Raw genomic sequence first — 18073 nt, 5'->3', positions numbered from 1 at the left:
AGAGAGGGACCCAACTGAATGCCTTTCTCGTAAGCATCCTAGATCAGGTGTGACAGTCCCCCATGTGTTGTCCTCAGTTTTAATGTGTGTCTCAAGTAACTGGGACTAATAATAGATACAACATGAGCGACTTGAGAATAATATACCTTAAAAAAAATGAACTAGAATTGATTCAAAGTGATCCTTAGAGTGATGTCACGACAAATCACATTCCATGCTTTCTTGAGTAGAACAAGGGGGAGGGGGGAGTGACAGCTTAACCTCGGGGGGGTTGTCCAGACTCCCTGTTTCCCCCAACCCCCCATCCCATGGGGAGGTGTGGCACAGGGGCTATTTGGTTATGCACAGCATCTCACGTGTTGGGATCAAGACCTCTTGTCAGGAAGTGTTCAGTAGATATATGATGAAGTAATGAACGAATGCTTCCCTTCCTTTTGGTGGGTATTCTAACAAGGAAACAGCTGTAAGGGAAGGAATTTGTTTAAGCCTGCATAAAAATATTAGCAAAATTTTATTCCTATTGCTCAAATTTCTATGAACTATTTTAAGTATTATCTTAATTCACAGCTTCTTCCAAGTATAATACCATGTAATAATATAAGCATTAGCCAGGAACAATGGAGACTTCTCTGTTGAGATAAAAATTGCTTCCATAATGAGGATCCAGAAATATTGCCATTTGAGTAAATCCCAGCTGTAGGATGAGCCCCTTCTCCCTGAAAATGTCACCACTAGTGTTTGGAGAAGAAGAAACAGGGGTCTAGGCAAGAGGGCCCATGTCTTTGAGTTCAGCTAGCCACAGCTTTCTGAAAAGATAGTACAGGCCCCTTGGAGGACACTGGTCATGGGGTCAGATCATAGTCCAAGGACTTCACCTCACCTGGGGGGCAAGAATCATCGGGCTTCACCAGCAATGTGCGAGTTGGTGCTCCTGAGGACAGTCTGGTGATGGGCGGCATGGGACAGCCCCCAGGGTGTGGCCACTGCAGCTTATGGCATGAGGGCCTGAGTGAGGCAGGTCCCCTAACCATCAAATCGGCTGGGAGCCAGCCTTTCTAGAATTCTGGCCATCTTCTGGGTCTCAGTTCTCCATGTACCAGCACAGAACTAGAATGATAGCTTTTCTGGGCTGCTGACCCTAACTGTTCTCACCATGGCATCTTGTAGATCTTATAGTTTTCATGGTCTCCTGCGTACTGTGTGGGTGAAAGCCCTAAAAAATAAGTGTCCTGTAAAAATGAATGAATCAGGGGGCAGGGAGTTGTTAGTGGATGGTTAAATAAGCCATGTCGTTGTTAAAATATTAATGATGGAGGGGCACCTGGGTGGCTCAGTCGATTGGGCATCTGCCTTCGGCTCAGGTCGTGATCCCGGGGTCCTGGGATGGAACCCTGTGCGGGCTTCTTGCTCAGTGGGGAGCCTGCTTCTCCCCCTGCCTGTGCTCTCTCTCTCTGACAAATAAATAAATAAAATCTTTAAAAATAAATAAATAAATAAATAAATAAATAAATAAATAAATAAATAAATAAATAAATAAATAAAATATTCATCATGGCAATGAGGGAGGTAGAGTGGGGCGAGGGGGCATGGTAAGAGGATGAGCCCCAGTGGCAGAGGAATATGAAGTTCCGGGAGAAGCTGATGAGCTCCCGTGCAAACAGCTTGGTGCTGGGATTCCATCGGAATCCAGGAGGCCCCCGTAACTGGGTACTGGAGCTCCTGGGAGGTGCAGTGGCGTGGATCCATCCCCACCAGGATGGCCCTGCAAGGAGGGGGGTGGGAGGGAGTGGCCCAGGGAGCCCGCAGCGAGAGCAGACGTGCCCCAGGCGGGGTCTGAGGACCTCCTCACATTTTACCAAACGCAGAGCTGGAGGCACCGCCGAGCTTGGGGCCACGTGGCACATACCAGGAAGGGAGGGTGGTGCCGAAGGCAGGAGAGTGGCCCCAGCGGTGCTTGGAGGAGGCCCGGTGAGAGGTCAAAAAGCACCAAGTGGAACTGGCGACAGAAGGCGGGTATGACTTCGGTGAATGGAGGCTCAAGACCACAAGGCGTGGTCTCTTCCAGGCAGTGTCCCAGTTTGGCTCATTTCTAGGGAAGTAAAACCATTGAGGATGGCTATTTCCGTTTTCAGAAAATGTGCGAGCCCCTACTTCTGGGTCACCTCGCGTGGTGCTGTTATTTCTGGCCCTTAGGCGGCTCACTCTGCGTCAGCCTCCTGCTCTGACTGTCGCCTGGTGCCAGTCCCCAGGGTCAGAGGGGTGGCCAGTGTGTGCAGGCGCAGGAGTGTCCCCAAGCTCACGTGACGGACACGAAGAGCTGCTGGGGCAGAATTACAAGTCAGAGAGCTATGCAAGGCTTCGTTTTCACGCTGTTTTCAATCTGAGAGTGGCGCAATCACCCAGAGGCATACTGATTGTTTCCCTTTGACCCCGAGGAAGCTGCGCCAGCTCCGTGCAGCTCTGGGCCTGGTGGCTGCCTGTGGGTGCAGGGCAGCTGCTTGATTAGATTCGACTTGGGGCCGTCTGTCACCTGTCACCATGCCGGAGCCAAAACGGCCCATTACATGATTTCATAGTCAGACCCTAAGCCCCAACTTCCTCTAAGTGCAGCTGGGCCTGTTCATATTTTTGCCCCTGATTCCATGATGTCCTGCGGGTATCTTAGGAACAGGTTGTATGTACCGGACAAGCGCACTGTTTAGCTGTGAAGGGAGTGTTTGTATTAGAATTCTGGCCTACAAAAGGGAGCAAGAGAGGGTTGGCCTTCGCGTCCAAAGACGTAGGGGTATTTTACCTGGCAGGCTGACTCGTGGGCGTTCTTAGACTTCAGGAGGCTCAGTGATGGCACAAAGTCATGTATGCATATTCCTAGGAATCCAAAAATACAGGCATCTCTCCCCACCACCACCACCACCACCAACCCAGCTGTCCTTACTCTCTTTCTTAGAGTAACAGGCCTTAAGCTAATACATAGCCCAACAGACGCTGGCAATAGCCAACAATTTGGGTTCAAAAGGGAGGACATATTGAAATGCCTTGTAAACAAATTTACAGAGTTAGAAATGACCCTTCATCACGTCTACTGTTTGCTCGTCACCTTGTGGGTCTGGTCAAACATTTTTGAAAAAGATATTAAACAACTAGATGTCCAGTTACATGTGCCTTATGAATATATAGACTCAAGAATAAACTCACTACAAGACACTCGAAGGGCGTTTGGGCTCTTGGAAACTCAGTTTGGGGTCTGAAAGCCAACCAGCGTGGCTAGCTAGTGTTTTCCTTCTAGTACTGGTGTTGCTTAGGTCCAAGCTGGTTGCAGTTCAGAAGGGTGTTGTCTGGCGCTCCGCCCCATGCCGCTAGCACCCATTGTGTGGGCAGGCCTCCGAATAAGAGCTTGGATTCACCCAGACCCACGCAGATCCAGGTGGTGATTGAATGCAGTTTTGAATGCAGTTTTGAGGCCATTTTGAATGCATTGCAAGCACACAGGTGTATAGTTTGGAAGATACTTGATTTCAGATCTATTTCAAATCCATTATGGCTGAGACCAAAACCTCCTACCTTTTCCTTGTGGTCACGATTCTCTGTTTGGATGTTAGGTGTGAAAAAGGACCAGTTCTTTGTCACTCCATGTTTTAAACAGGTCTGCTTCTGTCAAAGAGGAATGTGATCCCTTGATTCTGGGTGCTGTTGTATGAAACTAATGATTTTCTTGTGATGTTTCTTGTCCTCCCACTGCCAGGAAGGGCGCCTGTGGCCTTCAGGCAGCTCCGGGCCTCGGCCAGGGGCCTCAGAGGTAAGGAGTTGGGCAGGGGTGGGGGGTGGGCCGCTGGAGGTAGCTGCTGCACCCATGTCAGGGGAGGGAGGAGGGGAAAAAACACTGCAGCAAAACTGGTGGAAAGGCTAAGTGTATTACAGCATAGATTAAGAAATAATGCATTTCCCTTAAGGTGTATGCTGTAACTTTGGGTTAAAAAGGTGGGGAGGAGTTTTGCCCTGGAATGTCCTAGAGATGATTCCTGCTTGTCTGAAGCTCCTTACAGAAACCAGGTTGAGAATCACTGATCTTTACATGGTCCCATAAGCTGCTAATAATGAGGCTTGGCAGATGTGGGCATAGTTTATAAATACATCTCCAAGTTTAATAATATGATTTTTTTAAATAACATAATTTTTGCCTATAAGTTAAAAATATGGTGTGAGAGAGGTTAGTGGAGATATATATCTTTAGATCTGTATATATCTCTTTCCTCTAGAAGAAATTTGGATGGTGGAATAGGTGAGAGGATTATGTAAGAAGAATAGTACTTGGATTCATTTTGGGAAAACAAATCTGTAATTATATTTACTTTGGAGTACAAAATATTTTTCATGTCAGTTACTAAAAATAACTACAGGAAACTTTTATCCAGAATGAAACAACTGGATAAGCCTAGAACCTAGAAGGAAAAAGAACTCACTTTTTCTGTATTTTCTTAAGTAATTGATAGATCAACGTGCTCCTGTAAATAATTCATAAATTGACCCAGTGCCTTGTACCTACCCCAAGTACCATTGTGTGCAATTAAACTTACATTTACAATGAAAACTCTGAGGGCCCCCCTACTCTTCTGAATCATAGGTGAGAGAGCAGGCAGCATGGTCCTTCCGCTCCAGGTGAAAGGGTGGGGGCCCAGAACTGTCACCAGGTGGTCAGGACTGCAGCGCCCCCCGAACAGCGTTCTTCCACCCCACCCCTGTTTACTGAACTCTGGAAATTGCTGTTGTATTCTACTGGAACCAGCAGAAAATGTATACATAGTGTGCACCGCAACTCCCATTAAACCAGTTAACCACAGTCTCCACTGTTGAACCATCCGAGATTACCTGTAGTTTGGCAAGATGAGTGGTGTAAGTCACAGGGAATAAGAAAACGACTTTTTTTTTCCCCCCTGAAATAGACTTTTCCTGTTGTTTCCTGTTTTGAGGACTGTTTGAGGGCGCTTGGGTGGCTCAGTCATTAAGCGTCTGCCTTCAGCTCTGCCTTCAGCCCCGCATGGGGCTCCCTGCTCGGCAGAAAGCCCGCTTCTCCCTCTCCCACTCCCCCTGCTTGTGTTCCCTCTCTCGCTGTGTATCTCTCTCCGTCAAATAAATAAAATCTTAAAAAAAAAAAAAAAAAAGTCTCCAAACTGCTGAGGACACAGACCAGGCATGAACTTTCTTGATACCATCACATTCGTGGTCCTTGTGTCGCGGATGTCTTCAACCCTCTCCTCCTTCCCTTGCAGATCATGTATGCCCCGAGGTCCAGGGACAGGTTTACCGCCCCATCCTTTATCCAGAGGGACCGGTTCAGCCGTTTCCAGCCCACCTACCCCTACGTGCAGCACGAGATCGACCTTCCTCCCACCATCTCCCTGTCTGACGGGGAGGAGCCGCCTCCTTACCAGGGGCCCTGCGCCCTGCAGCTCAGGGACCCTGAACAGCAGAGGGAACTCAACCGAGAATCTGTGCGGGCCCCGCCCAACCGAACCATATTCGACAGCGATTTGATAGACATTTCCGTGTGCAGTGGGGGCCCATGTCCGCCGAGCAGCAACTCGGGCATAAGTGCCAGCACCCGCAGCAGTAACGGGAGGATGGAGGGGCCGCCCCCGACGTACAGCGAGGTGATGGGCCACTACCCGGGCGCCTCCTTCTTCCATCACCAGCACAGCAGCGCGCACCGGGCGAGCAGACTGCCGTTTCAGCAGGACAGCTCGGGGGGCACAGTGCTGCCCCTCCAGGGCAAAGACAGGAAGCCCGGCAACCTCGTCTGACCCGCCCACGTGCACAGGAGGAGGAAGACGCCGAGCCGGGAGGAGGGCCGCGCCGCCTCCGCACCTCCGGCACGGTGGTGGTCCGTCTCACCTGCTACAACGAAGTAAAACCAAATGTGCAAACGTGGTCTTTGTTTCTGATTCCTTTCAGGGGAATTGCATGCAGACTAGACTGAAATAATACAAACTTCCATCCGGTCTGACCGCGAACAGTGTTTATCTGGGGACAGGCGTCAGGACGGGGTGGGGGTGGGGGCTGGTTTTGGCAAAGGGCGGGCTTGGGAACACAGAGAAAGGGATGCTTGGAAGAGATCATGAAATAAAACCCACAGAGGTATTTGATTTATTTAATTATGAAAGGAGACTTTTCAGAGAAAGAGGCCAGAATGGCCGGTTTTATAACTAATTGATAAAGAAGGATGCATTATTATATATTATCATGGGGAAGTATCGGCCAGTTTGCTTTTTCTCCCAAGGTGTGGAACTTTTATTTTGTTTTAAAAACATGATTCAAAATTCCTGTTTTGTGTGCCAAGGTATAAAGTGAAGAAGTTAGATGAATGCAAGGAGTTAATTTGTGTTGTGATGATGTGTTTTTAAAAAGTTGCACTATCTAAATGTTTATATATGAGGGGACTGTTCCATGTGAAGTTCTGTATGTTGTCTTCTCACCTGTGGATTATTATTAGGCTCGAGGAATACCTGGAGTGTTCCCCATAATCACGCGAGAAAAGATGTTTGGGGATGTAGCCTCACATACACCAACTTACCTAAATCTGGAAGCCATTCCTGTTGCAGGAGTTTGCTTCACATAGCAGTGCGCCACTGAAGTATTTGGAGACTTTGGATGGAAGATAGGAAATACTAAATCCCAGCATTTCTGACTTGTTGAGTTACTCTGCTAGTCTTAGGCTGCATATTTGATTAACTTTGACCCCAACACATGCATTTATGTACCCGGTATCATGCAGTGCTGCCCATCCTCCCGCGGTGCAGTTTCTTCAGTAATTTAGAGGTTTTTTTTCCACTGTAGCATGAAATATACTCAGATACATACATTATTTTATGCAATAAATTGTTTAAAATGCAAGGTGGTTATTTTTAATACTGTTGAACTATGTGACTTCTCAGTGTATTCCCCGTTTTCTCTCTCCTTTTATAGCTAGGTAGTTCAGTTCAGGCCTGGATGGCTGGTCAGGGCTCTGGAGGCTCTCCGCCGTGGCCCCCGAGGCGGCCTACCTGGCCACGGTGTGCAAGGCTTCTTCATGCACAGGAGGCCCCTGGAGCGGATGAGAGCACGCCGAAGTGCCCCGCACCGGAACAAGCCCTTGCACGTCACTGCCCATGGCGCTGCGCTCTTGGAGGGATGCGGTGCTCAGAGCCCACCCCAGCTCCGGGGGGAGTGTCCTTGGCTCCCCAGACGGTTACCCAACAGTGCAGGGCAGGGAGCGACTGGAAGCGCACAGGATAAAAAGCACAACACGTAGTTCAATGCAACTAGAAGGCCAATTTTAAATATTGCTAGTCTTCGCTTTACTACTCCTGATATTTCCGAGCATTTGCTCTTCTGTAGAATAGATAACTTCCTCATGTGGAAGCCAGCATCTGGCCCGTGTGACAGCCGTAGCCTGTGGGTTTGGCCGGCACCAGGCCTCGGGAGGGCTTGTCCCCTTTGGTCTCTGCATGTAAAACAGTGAATTTGGAATGATGGCTCAGTGACTCTGATCTCTGCAGTTTTCCTGCTGAATCGGCACACGTGTGTTCCTGTCTGTCTGTGGGTCTCTGGGGTGGTTTCTCAGGGAGGTGACTTGGTGCTGTGGGCTCAGAGCTGGAGAATGTCCTGTCCACTGCTCCTTTCTGCTACTTCTCTTGGTCAGGAGGTGGCTGGGTTTTGTTTTGTTTGGAGGCTCAGAATCTCCATTGCACTCATCCGTTTCACACAGTAACCTCCACAGAACTAGTCACTCTTCAGAGAGAGAGAGAAAAGGTGGGGCAGAAGCTGCCACTCAGGCCTCAGAGCCTGTTTGGAGGCTTGTGTTCCGGGGGCTGCCTTGGGGATTCCAAGACCGGGCAGATCCCTGGGAGCCCAGACTCAGACCCAGAGACTGCCTCTCCCGTGCCCCAGGCCCTCCCACAGCTCCGCTCGCTGCCTGGGTCACAGGCCTGCGCTTAAGCAAGCTGGGCATCCCCTTGGCATGAAGCCTCACGTGGCCCCGCAGGGGAATGTTAGCACCTGACCCAGTCAGGACCCCCCACGGGTGGGGGCTCAGGGTGGGCTAGGTGTCCTGTCAGATGCAAAAGGAGAAGGTTAGTCATCATTCCAAACCTCACCTGCAATTTTGGTAAAGTGGTGAACCCGCCTTATATAGCTCTTGCTCAAAACGGTTTCACAGTCCTTTTCCTACCTGCTACCAGAATGAGCTACGGTCGGAAACTGGTAAATTCCCTAGTCACTTGGCAAGTTCATGAATGTTTTGCAGATGTCCACAATAATTGGCAAAGCAATTATTTAATTCAAATAACTTTAATCGTCCTTCAAAGGAGTTCCTCCCATTCGGCCACCCTAGAGAATTGCCCTTGGAGTTAAATAGTTATTTCAAGACACAGACCTATCAAACCATGACTTGATGGTCTTTGAGGCTGGACCTCTGCGATGAATTAGTTTGAAAGCTAAGGTCATGAATTGAATTAATAGTCAATTCCCTTCGACATGGGGAAAAGGTGATTTAGATCCGTGGCTTCCTGGAAGGTGTGGCTGCCCTGTTCACACCACATTACTGGCCGGGTGAGGGACAAGAGGTGATGTGAGGAGGCAGCTTGTACGGGGGCCCAATGTTCAAGAAGCCCACGTGCTTAGGAGACCCTAGGGTCTGGCTTGGGAACCTGTGATGTAGGCAATCCGTGGTAGGTTTATTATTTCAGTAGAGAGTTAGGATAAAGGATTGCATTGTTCAAAGGAGCAGTGGGTGGGAACTGGTGCTCCCGGGCATCCGGCTGACATCCCCGGACTTCCAGAAGTAGGAAACCCAAGGCATGTTGAATCCCGTTTCTAGGAACATAGTCTTCAGGGGTGTATTTGCTTTTTCAGGAGGTCTGTGTTCTTCAGTTGCCAAAGCAGTCCTTAGTACAAATGAGATTTTGCTAAACAAACTGTATAATTAAGTAAACATTGCTCCATTCTTTGTGTCCCTGACCAAAAGTTAGTGTTAAGGAGTTTGACAAGCATGCCTTCTGTCCTTTCCCGCCGCATAGGCACATGGACACACAGCCCACAAGAAATTTCAAGATAGCTGAAGAGAGTATTTAAAACTTGCAAAGACTTGTCCTGAAGAGGACTTCACGTGTATCTGCTGATTTTAGCTCAAACTCTTTGGGGAGGACAGGGGCTGGGAGGCCTTCAGAAACACTGGCGTAGGAATGTCGTGCACAGATGAGCACGCCTCGGGCTTCTGAACATCTTCATTTGATCTTCTTCACCTTTAGTCTACTTTCGTAAGAATGAGAAGGGCTCAAATGGCACGCACTGCTAGAAAGCTGCACTGACCTGGAAGAATCCGGTCAAATCACAGCCTTCCCTCAGAAGCAGAGTTGCCCCCCTTGACAGGGCCCTCCTGCACCATCTGTCCAGTTGCTTTTCTGACTAGGGGGTGCCTGTAGAAGGGTCCTGATGGGATCCTCTGGGGCAGGGCTGGGGGCCTCCCCCAGCCCTGTGCTCCCTGCCTGCAGCCTCCATCTGGTGTTGGCTGTGCCGGGGCTCCTGCGTGAGGTTCGCTATGTAAAGCGGCACCGTTAACTGCATGTTGTCTCATATGCCGTTCATTTCTCTTCAGATTTCCAAAGCTCAGCAGTGTGCAAAGGGGGTGGGGGGGAGGGAAATTGGGAAGGACACTTGGTTTTTAACTTTGCGGTTTTGTCTGTGGCTAAAACAAGACATATGCCCACGCTTGGCACCAAGCCTTTGTATGGTGACACGCCCCCCCAAGGCCGCCTCCCCTCTCTGCCAGGGCCCCCAATCCTAGCTGAAGGGTCCGACACAGGCTCCGTTCTGCTGACGCTCACCCAGATTACTTGGCCTTTGTGAACCTAAATGAAATGACATGATTGGGTGACGGGCTGGCGGGTCTCCCCTCCTCAGTGGGAGCCACACGGTATCCACCAGTGCCCACCAAAGTCACAGATGAAGAAACCGCTTTGGCCCCAGACCACAAAAGCTAGTCTCAGCAGCTTTGCAGCTCCCTTGACTGGCACCAGCTGCCAAGGCCAGCCAGGGGACCTTGCAAAATACTCCTGCCTCGCCATACCCTGCATTCTTCAGGACCCAAGATTTCAGCCGAGGTTATTTTACCACCCAAAGTACTGTGTCTTTTGCATAGCTCGAGTTTGTGATTCACTGCCAGGCTTAGACGGTTGTTTGCGGCGGCGGCTTTCCAGGCCATCAGGACACTGGGGTGTGTGAGTCAGAATGCCTTGCCAAGAAAGCGCGGCCTTCCTCTGATCCTCTTTCCTTCCTCGGCCTGTGCTTGTTTGTGTGCAGTGTGGTGGGGGTGCCAACGCCCTACCCGCATGTTGCGTCGCCCGTGGCGTTCCAAAGAGCTCTGCATGCCGGGGGCTCCTGCTGACTTCAGCAGGCCCAGGAACTGAGCCCCCCACCACCACACTCTGCCCCCACCTTTGTTGTGCCTCACTTACAATGGTGCTTTTTCAGTTGTCTGTCTTCTCTTATGTTTTTATTTGTAAGGTGCTGTATATAACTTGAATATATTATGCACATATCCTACCCAATGGGTAGAACAAAAGATTGTTAATACTGTAATATAATGTATAGATACTGATTTTAACAGAAATGGCATAGAATTTGTGAATGCCTATGTGCTTTGTCCTCTTTTGTAAGGAAATTTGCAAATGGATGCATACAGATAAAAGTCTATGTAGTTTATTTTCCTATTAAATATCAATATTATAACACAAGGGAAAGAAGTCTGAACAAGCAAGCCACTGTTTATGACCAGCATATGTATAGCAATTGAGAGTTGCATCTTTGCTGTGAAAACCCTTTATTAAAAAAAATAATTTAAAAAGAATCCCACAGCTTTTTGGTTGCCACTAGATGCTTCTCATTTTCATCTCTTTAGTAAGGCTCAGTTGGACCAGTGATAGAGTCAGAAAAAAAAAAAAGTTTTTTTCACCTTTGCTTTATGAAAAGATATCTCATGTTGTAGAATAGTGGAGATGTCAGGCCCCAGGGAGAAGCACGTACTTTCTTAAAATTGCAGAAATTATGTCCAAGTTCAGTAAATTGGCCAGCAGCAGAGGACTTTGTTCCGTACAGAGGCGTTGGCAGCCGTCTGTGTCCCTAGTCTCTCTGTGCCTTTTTCTTTGACAAACTGAAGCTGTGGAGCCAATGAACGAATGCGTGTGTAGGGCAAGAGTATCTCAGGAAAAACAAATCCACTTAGGAGAAGACCCCACTCTTAGAAAAACTGTTTTGTTTTGGGTTATCATTCACAGAGAATTAGCTATCAGCCAGTCAAGTGAAGAATCTTCTATCCGTTCCTGTTGGTGTGTCGTGGAGATCTTGACAAGCTAGGTTTTGCCAGCAGTTAGGGACGACGTTTTCAGTCGCATGCTCTGTCACACCTCTTACGCAGCATCTATCCGTTCAGCTCAGTGTTGTGTCCGTTGTGACCTCTGCATTTATCTTCAAATATCCTAATACTAAAAAAGGAAAAAGCCTTTCACGTGTTTACCAAAACCGCGGTTGAATCATGGGTGTGTGCCTCCTTTCCAGTGTTGTCCTTAAAGGCAGTCAGGGAAATTTTGCCCATCTGATCCATATTTCCACTCTATTCTGTCACCAGAAGATATTAATTCTAATAAAACCCATGTTTTTTATTTGCTCTGTGGCATATGTTCTGATTTTGAAAATCACGAGAGAATCATGCCCTTATCCTCCAGAAAGCAGACTATTACAGATTCTCCTTACATTGAGAACACCTCTACAATGCAACTCTTGTTGCTGAAGGATGAAAAGTCAGCCCTTCTCGCACTGTCTGTTCTGAAAGGGCATGACAAGATAGCTATCTCCTGGGGGCTCTGTCCCGTCCAGCCCCCGTCTGCTTCCCTTGTGAACTGCAGGGGCTCCTTGTGTTTCTGGTTTGACATTAGGAGCCAAGGCCCTCTGCTGTCAGGAGCAACACTCCCACCCTCCCGGTTCCTTCTCTTGGGAGAACTGTTGAGCATGAGTGTCATCAGAGAATGTTCTAGACCCAGAGGTACTAAAGTGTGTTACCACACCATTTCTTCCTTTCTACAGAACTAACTGAGGCTTATACTTTACTCTTAATGGTACTGGTTCATCTTAATGTGCTTGTTGGTATCTTGCTATTTTTCATTTCATGGCTTTCAAAGATCACATTTTGTAATTGACTTTGTCTAGTGGAAAGCTATTTTTAAATGTGTACAACACTATTCATAGCATTGAGTTCATTTAATTTTTATTATAAAGCAGCCAACTAAAAAAGTACAACTGTATTCAAACTTTTCAGTAGTTCATGTGAGCTCTGATAACCAGAGTCATTAAAGTCTGTAACAGCCCTTTGTGCTTACTTTTCAACATAATCCCAAGTTATATACAGAGAAATATTTCCAACTGTTGTGTATCTGCCTCTTTTAACTGAGCAATGGTGATGTAGTTCTTAGACCTAAGGTCTGTAATTGCAATACTTTTAAAGAAAGATGTTGCTCTAAGTGCTGTTTGTTAGTTATGAAATCAGCTTTTTCTGCTTGTTCTTAATGCTGTGGTCAAACCATAGCACAAAATCATTAAAAATAATCAGTGATATACATGTGTGTCCTGTTTTTCTTTTTTGCAATCTTTCAAAAACAAAGCACATATGTGTGTGGGGGGGGTGGAACTACATGCGTTTTAAAATCCAGTCTCAAAGAAACACTATTTTTATGGTTTCCCAGCTAACCTTTCCTCAAGCCCAGGTTCTACATAGAAATGTTCAGGGATTGCCCACAGATCTCATCATGGGAGGAGCCATTGAGAATGGCTTCACCTGAGCTGAGGTGCCCAAGGGCTGTGTAGCTGTCTCCCAGTTTCGGGATGGCTGTCACAGAGAAACAGAAATCAGCTAAGCCCAAAACACGAACAAGATTTCTAGCAATGGGTCCACAATAGCCAAACTCTGGAAGGAGCCAAGATGCCCTTCAACAGATGAATGGATAAAGAAGATGTGGTTCATGTGTACAATGGAATATTACTCAGCCATCAGAAAGGATGAATACCCACCATTGCTTTGACATGGTTGGAACTGGAGGGGATTATGCTAAGTGAAATAAGTCAAGCAGAGAAAGACATCATATGGTTTCACTCATATGTGGAATATAAGAAACAGTGCAGAAGATCATAAGGAAAGGAGGGAAAACTGGATGGGAAGAAATCAGAGAGAGAGACAAACATGAGAGACTCTTAACTACGGGAAACAAACTGAGGGTTGCTGAAGGGGAGGTGGGTGGGGGATGGGGTGCCCGGGTGATGGGCATTAAGGAGGGCACATGTGATTAGCACTGGGTGTTATAGACAACTAATGAATCATTGAACACTACACCAAAAACTAATGATGTACTATATATGCTGGCTAACTGAATATATATATAAAAAAAAAAAGATTTCTAGCAATGGGAACTGTTCAACCCGGAGACAGATGCCTCAGAGGTTTAAGGTCCTTGGCATTGGAGGTTCTCAGTCTGTGACCACGTAGCAAAAGGACTCTAAATTTCCTTCACTGAGAGATTAGAATAATATCTCTAAGCTCTAATTACATATACAGATTCACAGGTAACATAATTGTGTATGCACAAAACCTCAAACAATCTTCCAAATTACTAGAATAAGTGAAGTGAACATGGTTGCAAAAAACACAATTATTTTTGCATGTCTATGTTAGTAATGAGCTTCGGAAACAAATGAACTTTGGAAACTGAAATCTTAAAAATGCCATGTAAATAATTTTTGGTAACACCCATTTTGGACTCTCAATTTTTTTCTTAAGAGAGTGTGAGAGAGAGAGAGAGAGAGAGATGGGGAGGGGCAGAGGGAGAGGGAGAATCTTAAGCAGGCTCCATGCCCGCCTGACATGAGGCTCTATCTCATGACCCTGAGATCATGACCTGAGCCGAAATGAAGAGTTGGATGCAAAACTGACTGAGGCACCCAGGTGCCCCTGAATTAATTTCTTTAAAATTGTTTTGTAAAGGGGATTAAAACGGTGTAAGGAGGAAAACAGCTATAAGAAAAGAATTTCTTTTCCTCAAAACAGCAAATAGTCATTGATAGATCATCCTATGCTCTGGAATAAATAATCTCTTATTCGGTAGATCATTCAAGAAATATTAAAAAATATCCCCAAACTTGCTATCCCTGAGTGAAGCTAAGACTAGTATAAACTTTCCTCATGGAGAAACTTCTGCATAGGAATGAGGGGGTTCAGGGCTTGAGATGCCTCCTTGATCCTCCTGTTCAGTAAATCCTGGGGTCTGCAAAGAAACAGCTCCCTACCCCCACTCCCCCTCTGCCACAAGGAATCTATACCAAGCGCCCCCTGGTAGCTGTCACCGTGTGGGGTTCCCTGAAAGCAAAATCTGAGAAGAGGATCTCCATGCAGGTAGCTTGCCTGGGAGCTGTTCTCAGAGGACGAAGCAGGTAATGAGAGAGGAGACAGGCAAAGGTGTTCACACTGGTTTCCACTGTAGGCGATTGGGGCTCAAGATGGTGCCAAGAAGGAGGGGAGGCGGGGGCACCAATCTCCACTGTTGAGGGTTGCCCTTTGGGATTATCTTCCCAGACACCCTGGGTGGGAACAAACTGAAGACTTCTGGAGAAGCCCTGAGGCAGAAAAACCCAGACAACTGATGTCTGGAAGCTGCCAGCATGCGTAGCAGCTAACCATCCCAGCTGGAGCTGAAATGACTGTGGCCAAGGAGCACAGGAGTGGAACTCGCACGCTTCTGCCACGGTGCACACCGCACTCAAGTAGGTCCTTGAAAGATCCAGGCACTGCTGGCAGGGGAGAGAAAGCCCCAGTTCTGGACCCACCATTTTCCCAAAGAGGCTTACACTCAGCACAGGACATGAACGGAGCCCAACATCTCCCCTTCTTGATGATGACCTCTGCTGCTGCCTGGGCCTCCTTGTGTCCCAACCTGGGGGGCACAGTACTTCAGTGCTGCCAAAACATGCCTGCTGGGACCCCAAACCCCTCCAATCTCTGGCTTCCTTTGACCAACTTATTCTGTTTATTAGCTTGTTTGTGAAACAGCAGGGCTGCTGGCTGCTAAGCAGAGCAACTAGTAATCACACTCCTCCGGCTGCCCGCTTCCTGCCCCCTTAGGAGAACATTTGGAAACACAGGGCATCCTCTCCCAGAGATCCACTCATAGTGAGCCTTGAAATAAAACACCGTATTTGTGACTCTCCATGCTGGTACTTGCACATAACATTCTGTAATGAGTCTGTTACTTAGAACATCATAATTAGATTTCTCGTTACGCTGTTTTGCTTTGGATTCTAATTCCGATGTTCGTTTTAAAATAGCAGCCCCAAAGTAAAAACTTTGCATTCGTGAAGTTCTTTGTTTTAACATCATGCTCTGTTCAGACTTCAGCTTTTACAAACCTCATTCGCCCTCCTTTACACACTTTTCTGAAAAGTCAGAAATGGCAAAGCTACAGTTTTAATCATTTGAACACAGCATAGTGGTAACTGAAATGTAGACTTTCAAAAGGCCTCATCAGGAAGCCTGCACATATATTTACAGATACCTGTATATAGTAGCTCCTGTATAACTTAACCTGTTTACAAAGCCATTTGCATTTAGAGTTGTATTGTGGCTACTGTCACCATGCATCTCTAAGCAGCAAAGTTTCTAGCAAGCCACACTAACAGAGGCAGCATGCTTTAAAGCCAGAGTACAAAGGTCAGTCTCCCCCACTGTGTGGGCCAGGTGACCCCAATGCCCCCTCACTTGCTGTCTTCCCTGAGTGAGGGCACTCCCATCTTTGGCATGGACTCTAAGGTGATTTGGCATCTGTCCCACTTCTGTAAGATTTCCTACTTACAATTAAAGGGCAGCATAGATTTTGGAGCCTATAGACCTGGGTGGTTCAAATATTAGCCTTATCTCAAATTAATGTGCCTGATGGGCTACTGCTTTTAAATGTTACCTGTCCAACAGGAACACCCATGGGAAGACTGGAGGACAGAGTGTGCTTGCCATGCAGGGCCCTCAATGAAAGGAGCTGCTATTTTTATAACATCCATATTCTAGATTTAATTTAAAAACATTTGCCCAATTACTATAGATGTGTAGACAGTACTTTACCTTGGAATGCTGTCTACACTCACTACTACAGCTTAAAATGCCACTGAAAGAAACAGGCACCAGAGTAATTTAAAAGGGGAAATAAAAGTTTCTTGAGACAAACAAAAATGGAAACACAAAATATCAGAATCTATAGGATGCAGCAAAAGCAGTTCTTACGGGGACATTCATAGCAATAAACACCCACATTAACAAATAATCTACCTCTATGCCTTAAGGAACTAGAGAAAGAACAAACTGAGCCCAAACTTAGCTGAAAGAAGGAAATAATAAAAATCAGAGCAGACCGCTGAGGGACGTCACTCCGGTGGCTAAGCGGGGGGTGGAACCCTCACGGGACAGTGTGGTCTCAGGACCCTCGGGGTCACAGAAAGACCGGGGTGCCTGAGTGTGGCAGAGCTCCCAGGTAACAGAGCAGGGAAGCCGGCTGCAGAGGCGGAGCCCAGGCACGGGCTCTCAGCTCGGGGTTGCCATAAACCGTGATCCGCGGCACAGTCGGGCCCCTGCTCCTCCAGCAGGGACCCAACAAGCGGCAGATCTGGGGAGACTCCCCTTCCTCCCCCAGGAGGAGCCGCGCGGGAGTGCACCGCAGGGATCTGCTGGGTTTGGAGACTCCACCCGGGGTTGGGTGCCAGAGATAGAAACGTGCGATCACAGGCCGGGTGAGCACGGAGTGCGGCCGGAGACCGGGGAGCAGGGAGTGACTGACTGCTTTTCTCTGGGGGCGCACTGAGGAGCGGGGCCCCGAATTCTCGGCTCCTCCGGGCGGAGATTGGGTGGGCGCCATTTTCACTCTCCACCTCCAAAGCTGCACGGAAAGCTTGCAGGGAAAAAAAGCTCCTGAGAGCAAACCCGAGCAGATTATTTAGCCGGGAGGGGGCAAGGGCGGGGCAATTCCGCCTACGGCAAAGACATTTGGGAACCATAGCAACAGGCCCCTCCCCCAGAAGATCAGCGAGAACACCCAGCCAAGACCAAGTTTACCTATCAATGAGAACGGCAGAACTCCAGCGCTAGGGGAATACTACACATAGAATTCATGGCTTTTTTTACCATGATTCTTTAGTCTTTCAAAGTTAATTTTTTTTTAACTGTCTTTTTTTCTTTTTCTTTTTTTTTTTTGAATTTTTCTATTTCCCTTTTTCAACCAACATCTTATCAATCCCTTTTTTAAAAAAACATTTTTATTGTTCATTTTTAGAGTCATATTCTATCCCTTCATAGTAGTTACCCGTATTTTTGGGATATATATATATGTTGTTCTCTCTTTAAAATTTTGAGATAGTTTCTTCTAACAGATCAAAATATACCCTAAATCTCTAGTATATGCTTTTTTTCTACTCCCCTGTCTGATCATATTCTCTCCCTTTTTTTCTTCTTTTTTTAAAATCCTCTTCTTTCTTTTTTCAAACAACTTCTTATCAATTCCTTTTATAAAATTTTTTATAATTTCCATCTTTACAGTCATATTCCATCCCTTCATCATATCAACCCTTATTTTTGTACATATATAACTTTTTCTTTCTTTAAAATTTTGGGAGGCACTTTCTTCTAACAGACCAAAATACACCCAAAATCTAGTGTGTGGCACTGATCTATATACCAGCCTGATCATATTTGATCACATTCTGGTTTTTTTGTTGTTGTTGCTTTGTTTGTTTTTATCTTTATCTTTTTCTTTTTCTTTTTTCTCTCTTTCCCTTTATTTTCCCACTGTTTCAGGTCTTTTCTGATTTGTTTAGAGTATATTTTCTGGGGACGTTGTTACTCTGCTAGCATTTTGTTCTCATTAATATATTCTCTGCACAAAATGACAAGACAGAAAAAATCACCTCAACAAAAAGAACAAGAGGTAGTACCGACTGCCAGGGACCTACTCAATACAGACAG

At 46.8% G+C, this 18073-nt stretch overlaps 1 protein-coding gene across 25 annotated transcripts in view; it reads left to right on the top strand.

The window, feature by feature from the left end:
• The window catches only part of LDLRAD4 (low density lipoprotein receptor class A domain containing 4), a 434307-nt gene extending 423045 nt beyond the window's left edge, over window positions 1–11262 (top strand). For 24 of the 25 annotated variants that reach the window (XM_064577962.1, XM_064577961.1, XM_064577954.1 and 21 more), the window contains 2 exons: window positions 3743–3796; window positions 5268–11262. In XM_064577962.1, coding sequence (XP_064434032.1) covers window positions 3743–3796; window positions 5268–5798 — 585 coding nt within the window. In that variant the 3' untranslated portion in view covers window positions 5799–11262. The remainder of the gene's footprint in view (window positions 1–3742; window positions 3797–5267) is intronic. The other variant, XM_064577940.1, reaches the window with a different exon arrangement.
• The last annotated feature ends 6811 nt before the right edge of the window (window positions 11263–18073 follow it).

This window comes from Mirounga angustirostris, unplaced genomic scaffold (assembly GCF_029215605.1).
Source record: "Mirounga angustirostris isolate CCGP_5_RB_7025 unplaced genomic scaffold, mMirAng1.0.hap1 SCAF_14, whole genome shotgun sequence".
In the NCBI taxonomy this organism is placed as follows: domain Eukaryota; kingdom Metazoa; phylum Chordata; class Mammalia; order Carnivora; family Phocidae; genus Mirounga; species Mirounga angustirostris.
The sequence above is the reverse complement of the archived record's forward strand: the minus strand, read 5'-3'. Positions and strand labels throughout refer to the sequence as shown.